The sequence below is a fragment of the Cynara cardunculus genome (genome assembly GCF_001531365.2).
Source record: "Cynara cardunculus var. scolymus isolate 2C chromosome LG 15, CcrdV1, whole genome shotgun sequence".
NCBI classification, from domain to species: domain Eukaryota; kingdom Viridiplantae; phylum Streptophyta; class Magnoliopsida; order Asterales; family Asteraceae; genus Cynara; species Cynara cardunculus.
Window position 1 is genome coordinate 4244990 of NC_037542.1, and position 9347 is coordinate 4254336.

At 38.3% G+C, this 9347-nt stretch overlaps 1 protein-coding gene across 1 annotated transcript; it reads left to right on the forward strand.

Annotated features, from left to right (window-relative positions):
- Positions 1-2814: 2814 nt before the first annotated feature.
- On the forward strand, positions 2815-6159 carry LOC112527740 (receptor protein kinase TMK1-like). The gene is made up of 2 exons (XM_025138523.1): positions 2815-5353; positions 5429-6159. The coding sequence occupies exons 1-2, from the start codon at positions 3028-3030 to the stop codon at positions 5950-5952; spliced, it is 2850 nt and encodes a 949-aa protein (XP_024994291.1). The 5' UTR covers positions 2815-3027; the 3' UTR covers positions 5953-6159.
- The last annotated feature ends 3188 nt before the right edge of the window (positions 6160-9347 follow it).

The window sequence follows — 9347 nt, forward strand, 5'->3', positions numbered from 1 at the left end:
TAAATGCTTACCCGGTAAGTGCTTATCGATAAGAGTCAACACTATAATTTATTTTGATGCGTAAGATTTTAGTACATCAAAACATATCGAATGTAACAATTTACTGGGTAAATGTTTACCTGGGTAAAAGTCGTCATCCTCACTTACCGAGTAAGACTCTCCATCCTTCTCATCGCTCTTACCCAGTAAGATTCTTGGCCCTTCTCATGTTCATCCGATGAGGAAATTTATGCATTAAACACTTACCAAGTAAGTGTTTAGTAAATGACTCCTTAGATGAAGAATGAAGAAAAAGAAATACAAATTGGATGAAGCTGGAAAAAAATGGAATACAGATGAGATGAAGCGTGTACATCACGATAACTAATAAATACATGACAAAACTGTACAGAACATGTGTTTTTTATTTACCTTTTTGAACCAAGATTACATTTTTGTATATTTAACTATTTTTATACCAATTAATGTAAGATAAATTTTTGGGCAATGTTTGTTTCATTCTGTTCGACTCAAATTGGAAAATGAAATTGAATGATATAACCTTTCAGATGGTTTAACGGGTAGGAACTTCTTCTTTATTGGTCATCAGTCCAAGTTCCCTTAGAGTCAGTGTAAGTTTGTCTAGCTATTAACTTCAGAATGTCAAAAATAAGTTGATGTACGCTCAGATGATCTGGACACCTACAATAATAATAAAAAAATATTATTTTAAAATAATATCAAGACCCGTTCATTATATCTGATGCCAAAGTGACATATGCATTTGATTTGGTTGGATATGATTTTACAATCTAACATTCATTACAAATGATATTTTCTTGATCTTACAAATAAACAACGTATTTTTTAAGTATTTAAAATAAATACAACATTTACTTTTTTGAAAACTGTTATAATCTGTATTTGCTTTTCAGTAGTTATTATATAATATATTTGAGATTGACTTTAGGTCAAAGAAAAATTCAATTTTCCTTATAAGTTCCAACATAATGTATTTTTTTTATTAATCTGGATATCTAATCCGCTATATGAGCCGACTAATCACAGGACGACCACCTGCTTTGCAGATAGCCCGGAGTCACCGTATTTGAACCTCCGTGGCCACAAGGGGATTTTTATTCCTACTTGGATTTGAACCTCCTGGTATCATTAATGTATTTTAGAATACACTGCATTTTTAATTCCCTTGGTTTGTTGAAAATTGTTATTTTGGTCACTGTATTTTTGAAATTATGATTTTCGTTTCCATCATGGTTTATAATTCATTTTTTTTTGTCTACGTGGTTTACAATTCATTGTTATTTTAGTCGCACATACTTAATTAATGGTAAACCATTAACGAAATTAGTCTCAGAAACGAAAACAACAATGAATGCGAACCATACGAATGAAAACCGTAATCTTAAATGTACAAAGACAAACGTGGTAATTTTTAAAACACTACAATGACAAAAAAAAACATAGTTTACTCTATTTTATTAAAGATACGAATTTGATCAATACATCGTAATTGGTTTCCATGAAGTTTTGTATTATTAATAAAGCTATCTGCCTTAATTAATTTGTCTATATGGACTAAGAGGGTTTTTAGCGTGTTTTTTTAATTGGGAGAGACAATTTTGGAAAAAACTTGGTTTTCTGCATAAATTTTCCCTTCAAATCTTATTAAATAAGCCATTTTCTGTATATTAAGCAACTACCAAACAGTTATGTATAGTTATTTGAATAAGATATGAGTTCCACTAAGCTCATTAAATTGCTAACAAATAAGATAAAATGTGTTTGGTACATTGTACATGACAAGACATAACATAACAAAGATCACTGTTCTATGTTTAACGAGATTTTTTATGTGGAACAGACAGGAATAAAGTAAAACAACGTATTCCACCCCACCCATGAAACAAAGTGGAACAAACTTATATTTTATCAATATAACCTCAAAATAAAACTTATACTCTTTAAACTTTCACTTTACTATCCTTAAAATATTTTTTATACGTTTTCATTTTGATTAATTTATGTAATTTATTAAATGTTAATAACAAAAAATAACATAGAAAATGTATAAAATAAAAATTAAAAACTACATAAACTTTTTATTTTTGTGTCATTTTAATCATCTTGATGAAAACTTTCTAATGATATATTTATTATAAAAAATATTTATTTTATTATAATTTAATAAATTACATAAATTAATTATAATATATAAAATATAAACAACTCATTATGGATAAATTCTCATTTAGGGAACGTTTACCTAAACGGCCTACCCGGTAAGTGCTTAACATTAGGAGTCAACACTATAATTTATTTTATTGAAAAAGATTGTAGTACATCAAAACGTATCATATGCAACAATTTACCTGGTAAGCGCTTACTCGGGTAAGAGTCGTCACCCTCACTTATCAGATAAGACTCTCCATCCTTATAATTGCTCTTATCGTGTAATATTTTTAGCCCTTGTCATATTCATCCGGTGAAGAAAATTACTTAATAAATAGTTACCAGATAAACGTTTAATAAACGGTCCCTTAATCTATGATGTTATTTCATGTACACTTCTATCGTGTCAAATGTTAAACAGATGTGTCATGTTTTGTTCTAAAACAATGGACGAAATGTTACAAGGTATGAATATGACTTTTGAGATAAGTTGAGGGACGATTCTTGCCATTTCTTGTAATAAAGAGGTGCAGGACCGCAGACGCATATATGCGGACAACTGTATCATCCATGGTGTCCACATTATTTTTGCAATGAAAGCTTTCATCCCCTCCTCTTTTCTCTTTCTTGAAAAAATTCCATAAATTTTCTCTCTCTCTCTCTCCCTTTTCCAATCTTTCCCTTCATCACCGCCGTTGAATCTCTCTCATAAAAGCTTTATTTTGCCCCCAATCACCCGTTTCCTGCAAAAGGACTTGCAATTTTCATCGTCTCCATCATCAAAACCCTAATCACCCTGTTCATATAATCAAAGTTTTTGTGAAAACCCAGTTCTGATTCTCGATTTCTGGTTCGAAAATGGTGAAACCCTTTCTGGGTTTAGAAATTCGGGCTCGATTTCTCTTGCTCATCGTGTATCTCCTCTTTCTTGGTGTAATTTATGTTGACTCTCAGTCGAGCTCTGATGATGCTGCTGTAATGCAAGCTTTGAAAGCTAATCTCGGTCCACCGGAATCACTCGATTGGTCCGACCCGAATCCATGTAAATGGGCTCATGTTCAATGCACCAGAGACAACCGGGTCAACCGGATCCAAGCCGGAAACCAGAACCTCAAAGGTTCTCTTCCTCAGACACTCAACAAGCTCACTGAACTCCAAGTTCTTGAGTTCCAAAACAATCAACTCAGTGGGCCACTCCCGAGTCTCTCTGGGTTGACTCAGCTCCAGAACATTCTACTCAATAATAACAATTTCTCTTCAATTCCCTCCGATTTCTTCGATGGTATGTCTTCTTTGCAACATGTTTATCTGGATTACAACCATTTTACTGCATGGTCTATTCCGGACAGTGTAAAATCCGCATCCACTTTGCAAACTTTCTCGGCGACATCCGCCAATATCACCGGAAACATCCCGGATTTCTTCGGCGGCGATACCTTTGCAGGGTTAACCACTTTGCATTTATCTTACAATTTTCTCGAGGGCGGATTACCCACTTCGTTTTCGGGTTCTTCCATCCAGAGTCTTTGGTTAAATGGGCAGAGCAGTAGGTCTAAACTAAATGGAACTCTTGCTGTTCTTCAGAACATGACTCAATTGACCGAAGCTTGGCTTCAATCCAACCTGTTTTCCGGCCCTTTACCGGACTTTTCAGGCTTAAACGAGCTGCAGAATTTGAGTGTAAGAGATAACAGCCTAACGGGCCCTGTTCCACCATCTTTGATAGCTTTACAATCTTTAAAGGTTGTGAATTTAAGCAATAATCTGTTACAGGGGTCTCCACCAAAATTCGATAAATCTGTGGCTGTTGATATGAATGGGGGGAATAGTTTTTGTTCATCGAATCCTGGGGATGCTTGTGACCCCCGTGTTAATTCGTTGCTTGCAGTCGCAGAATCTGTAGGTTACCCGCATATTTTTGCTGATAATTGGAAGGATAACAATCCGTGTAAGCCGTGGTTGGGGATTACATGTTCGCCTGCTGGCAATATTACTGTTATAAATTTCAAGAATATGGGTCTAACGGGTACAATTTCCCCCAAATTTTCCTCCATTAACTCGCTTCAAAGATTGATTCTTGCTGGCAATAATCTCAGTGGAACCATACCTGAACAACTTAAAGATTTGCCTAATTTAATCGAGATAGATGTTTCAAACAATCATCTTTATGGTCCAATTCCAAGTTTTAGGGGAACTGTTAAGGTGGAAACTGAAGGGAATCTTGATATCGGAAAAGATGGTCCTAGTCTGACTCCGGTTTCACCTTCTGGCGGTGCACCTGGCGATCGAACTGGGCCTAATCGCGGTGGTGGTGGCGGTGGCAAGAGTTCAAATACTGGGGTGGTTGTGGGATCTGTTGTTGGCGGTGTTTGTGCCGTGTTCTTTGCCGGTTTGCTTGGTGTTTGTGTCTACAAGGCTAAACGAAAGCGTTCTAGCGGTATCCCGTATCAGAACACGATGGTGATTCATCCCCGCCATTCAGCATCTGACGGCGATGGTGTCAAGATCACGATCGCTGGTTCCAGTGCAAACGGCGGGCCCACGAGTGAAACCTACAGTCACACAAGTAGTGGACCTAGCGATATTCACATTGTTGAAGCGGGCAATATGGTAATTTCGATCCAAGTTCTCAAAAACGTTACGAACAATTTCAGCCCTGATAACGTTCTTGGAAGAGGAGGATTCGGGACCGTTTACAAAGGGGAATTACACGATGGAACCAAGATCGCAGTCAAAAGGATGGAGTCTGGAGTCATGAGCGAAAAGGGGCTTGACGAGTTCAAATCGGAAATTGCGGTTCTTACAAAGGTCCGGCATCGGCATTTGGTGGCACTTCTCGGATACTGTTTGGATGGTAACGAAAGGCTTCTTGTTTACGAGTATATGCCTCAAGGGACACTTAGCCGGTTCTTGTTTAATTGGCAAGAAGAAGGTTTGAAACCGCTTGAATGGACGAAAAGATTAATAATTGCGTTAGATGTTGCTCGAGGTGTTGAGTATTTGCACGGTCTAGCACAACAAAGTTTTATTCACCGAGATCTTAAACCGTCCAATATTCTTCTTGGCGATGATATGCGGGCGAAAGTTGCGGACTTTGGGCTCGTTCGGCTCGCCCCAGATGGGAAAGTTTCACTCGTCACAAGATTAGCTGGAACTTTCGGGTATCTTGCGCCCGAATACGCAGGTAATCTTCTTTCTTGGTTCGTATTTTGATTTTAAGATATTGTTCGTAAGCTGAATAGTTTACATATGATTCTAGTGACGGGCCGAGTAACGACCAAGATAGACGTGTTCAGCTTCGGGGTAATCCTAATGGAGCTCATAACGGGCCGAAGAGCACTTGACGAAACGCAGCAAGAAGAAAGTGTCCACTTGGTGCAATGGTTCCGCCGAATGCACATAAACAAAGACACATTCAGAAAAGCCATCGACCCTACCCTTGACCTCGATGAAGAAGCTCTAGCAAGCGTTAGCACGGTTGCTGAACTAGCCGGCCACTGCTGTGCCCGCGAACCGCACCAGCGACCTGACATGAGCCACGCGGTCAACGTTCTCTCGTCCCTAGCCGAGCTCTGGAAGCCGTCCGAGCCAGACCCCGATGACATTTACGGAATTGACCTCGATATGACGTTACCGCAAGCGGTCAAGAAGTGGCAGGCGTTGGAAGGAATGAGCGGCTACGATAATTCGTCGGTTATTGGAAGCAACGATAATACACAAACGAGCATACCGACTCGACCTTCAGGGTTTGCGGATTCGTTCACTTCACTAGATGGGCGGTGAGGCTCTAAAAAGGGGCTCGGGCTCAGGCTCGGGCTCGGGCTGTTGTTGTTTTGGAAATCATAATCAGGATTGGTTTGTTCATTCTTTCTGATGCTTGTTTATCTGCTGTTTTTGTTAAATTGTCAGAGATGGTTTTGTTCTTGTATTTTGGATAGTTCTTTGCTGCTTTGAACTTTGAAAATGCAAAAAGATAGGAAAGTTCTTGCATTGATGGTTGTACCCTCTGCATAAAATGTCATACCAGTAGATTAACTGGTAAGATATTAAGTTTGGGGTTGTTTGGCAGATGCTGAATGGTTTGATGCAAAATGATTAAGTGGTTGAAATGATTAGGAGACTTTTATGATATAATGTAAAATGAAATATAACTTCAGTGTCCCGTAAGACTAGTTATATTGTTAGCTTAATAAGTAGCTTAACGGGTAAGATCTTAAATTTGCTTTGCAAAAGTCTTATGAGATCAGTCAAATCGGTCTGGTTAGAGTTTGACCATAAAAAAAGTCCACCTTCCATGGTCAACAGGAACATGCAACATTGCTTGGAAGTTCAAGCTATAGAGGATGCTTAAGGGTAGGGTTGTAATTTTATATTCAATATCTTGGAGTTGGAGGTGGGGCTGGATTTGGTGACTGTTAGCATGCTTAAGTTACTATAATGTTTTAATTAGTAATTAATGATTAATAAATGCTAATGGTAGCCACGTCATTCAGCAGTAGCGTCTTAATCAGTATTATTTTAGGTGTAAATGGTCAACTATACCCTTTAAAATTCATATATCTGTACGTGACCAGCATATCCCCCATTCCTACTCCTATGTGTTTGATCCCAAAATTCCGATGACTACCCCCGGGAATTACGGGATTTTTTTTTTCATTTTTTTAATTAAAAGTAATTTAAATATTAATATATGCCCAACTCATTTCCATCTTAATAATTAATTATTACGATTAAAAAAACGATATAATTATATATTTAATCCTTTTATCTGTAGGTGACAAAAATAAACAGGTGTCGGAGTGGGCGAATTTTTATTTTCTTTATTTATGAAGGGTAAAGTGCGATTTTGGTCCCTATGGTTAATATTGAACTACAAATAAGGTCCTTCAATTTTAATGAGTGTTATATAATAATAGTCCATGTGGTTAAATTTTAATGAGTATCATAATGGTAATTGTGGTTTACATTTTGTTATGGGAAAGATCCGTGTTTCTAACATTGATACTCAAGGTCCCGTTAAGTAAGGGCATTTTGGTCTTTACATCTGTTTATTTATCTTTCTTTTAAAAAAAATCGTATTATATTATTTATTTTATATCAAGTTATTATCTAAAATTGTATATTATCTCACCTATGTCTCCCTTTCTCGCTTTTTTCATGCCAGTGAACCAACTATACCAACAATCAATCTCCCCTAATAGTCTCTGTAGCCACTTACTTATCTGTCGTTGTTCTCAATGGTTTCACTCTCCTACATCACCCTTTCCCAAAGTTCGGTGTCTAAACCCAAAACCAGTGTAGGTGCACAAAACATGGAAGGATTTTGTCTCGAGGTGTGTGTTTATGTGCGTTTGTTTCGTCAAGGAGCTTATCCCTATGATTGTCGATGGGTACAAAGGGGATTGTAAAGGATTTTGTCTCCCTTCTCCTTCCTTGTTATTGATTTGTACGTAGGTGATTGTCAGTGGGAATAGAGTGGTTGTGATTTGTTACAAGAGTGAAATGGAGGAATCTCCTATCTCATTTGTCGTACACAATGGACTACCCGCCTCATAACTCGAAGATCCCACCTTGCAGTTTCCTTTATTGCAACCGATGTTTCTTGATCATATTGTAAGAAGGCTTGGATTAAAGACATGCCCTTTGGGATTTCTTCAAGAAATGTGAACCTCTCTTTCTATCAATTGTCTGGTATACAATCCATTAAGTCAAACCATCTCATTCTACCATCAAGATTCATTTCCTTATGTTCCAACGACGACACGTGCAACTCTGAAACCCATTGGTTTCTTCTCACCATCAGCTCTAGTAACCATCTCCATGTAGAAGGATGAAAAGACGGACATCAATAGTGTACCAAGGGTAAAGATTATGAAGGGTTGTCACTTGTTTAGGGTGTCACTCGTCTCCCCTATAAGACTCACATAGGTCTGTAGGTAATTTATGTTGAAGCATGGAACCCTGGTAGAGTTTTGTTCTTACCAGGGTGGATGGAGATGGTGGCCGGAGAGCGTTACTAGAGACACGCCAATCATCGTGTGTATGTGAGCGTGACTGTGTGTTTTTGTGTGTCAGTATATATGTCCATATATAACTATAATTAAAATATAGTATTGTATAATATGTATCAACTAAAAGGGTAAAGACAAAAAAAGTAAAAAGACAAAAAAGGTAAAAAGACAAAAATGCTCCCACTTATATTGAAAAAATAGGACAGGGAGGACATAACAGAACTCATTGTTCCATGTTTTGACGCAATATGGGGTAGAATAAAAACTTATTATTCCACATTTGGCATTAAACACAGACTAGCTGAGATCGGATGGGACAAAAATGTTTTTTTTTTCACGAAAATAGGTGGAACAAGATGAGACATGAGTGACAAAACTAAATTTTTTTTTATCAATTTACCATCCTCATTCACTACAACGACCTCTTCCACCACCTTTTCAACCGTTGTCGGCCATTGACCACCACCACCACCACCACCACCAGAGGCGGACCGCTTAGTGGGCTTATAGGGGCCCTGGCCCCTGTGATTTTTTTCCCTCTTAGCATACAACAGTGTATCCATTAGCTTGCTCAATTCAAAAAATTTCAACCGGCCTCCCCCTTCCAAATCCATTCCCGAGAGGCGACAGACAGCGACTAGGCGAGAGCTGCAGCCTGTGTGACTCACGACTGGACGAGGAGGGCGATTGGGCTATCATCGTTAGCGACTTAGGCGGAGGCGGAGGCGAGCAGCGCAGGCGCAGGCGGAGGCGAGCAGGGCAGGCGAGGCGGAGGCGGAGGCGAGGTCTGCAGGCGGAGGCGGCGGCCAGCACGGTAACTCCCGATCCCGAGCCGTAGGTAAGTCCGTCCTTCTCACTTCTGAGTTCTGCACTTTTGCTAGTTTGCTACTGTTTTACAGCCTACCACACAGCACACTACCTTTTGTTTTGAAATCAAAACCCAAAAGTGGTGATTTACATTACAGTTTACTGATTTAGCATTTTGGTAGGTGATTATTAGGGCTAAATTTACTGAAATTGGTTATATGGTGATTTACTGATTTAGGTGTATTCAGGGGTGTATTGGTGATTTAGGTGATTTACTGATTTAGGTGTATTAGGTGATTTAGGTGTATTATACTATCTAACACAGTAACACTAAAACTGTTAGGTGATTTAGGTGATTTA

What these genes read in the sequence shown, in the direction of transcription:
- LOC112527740 (XM_025138523.1), top strand. Translation starts at nt 3,028, where the DNA reads ATGGTGAAACCCTTTCTGGGTTTAGAAATTCGGGCTCGATTTCTCTTG. An exon ending in TCTTGCGCCCGAATACGCAG is followed by an intron (nt 5,354 to 5,428) that starts GTAATCTTCTTT and finishes ATATGATTCTAG; the next exon opens with TGACGGGCCGAGTAACGACC.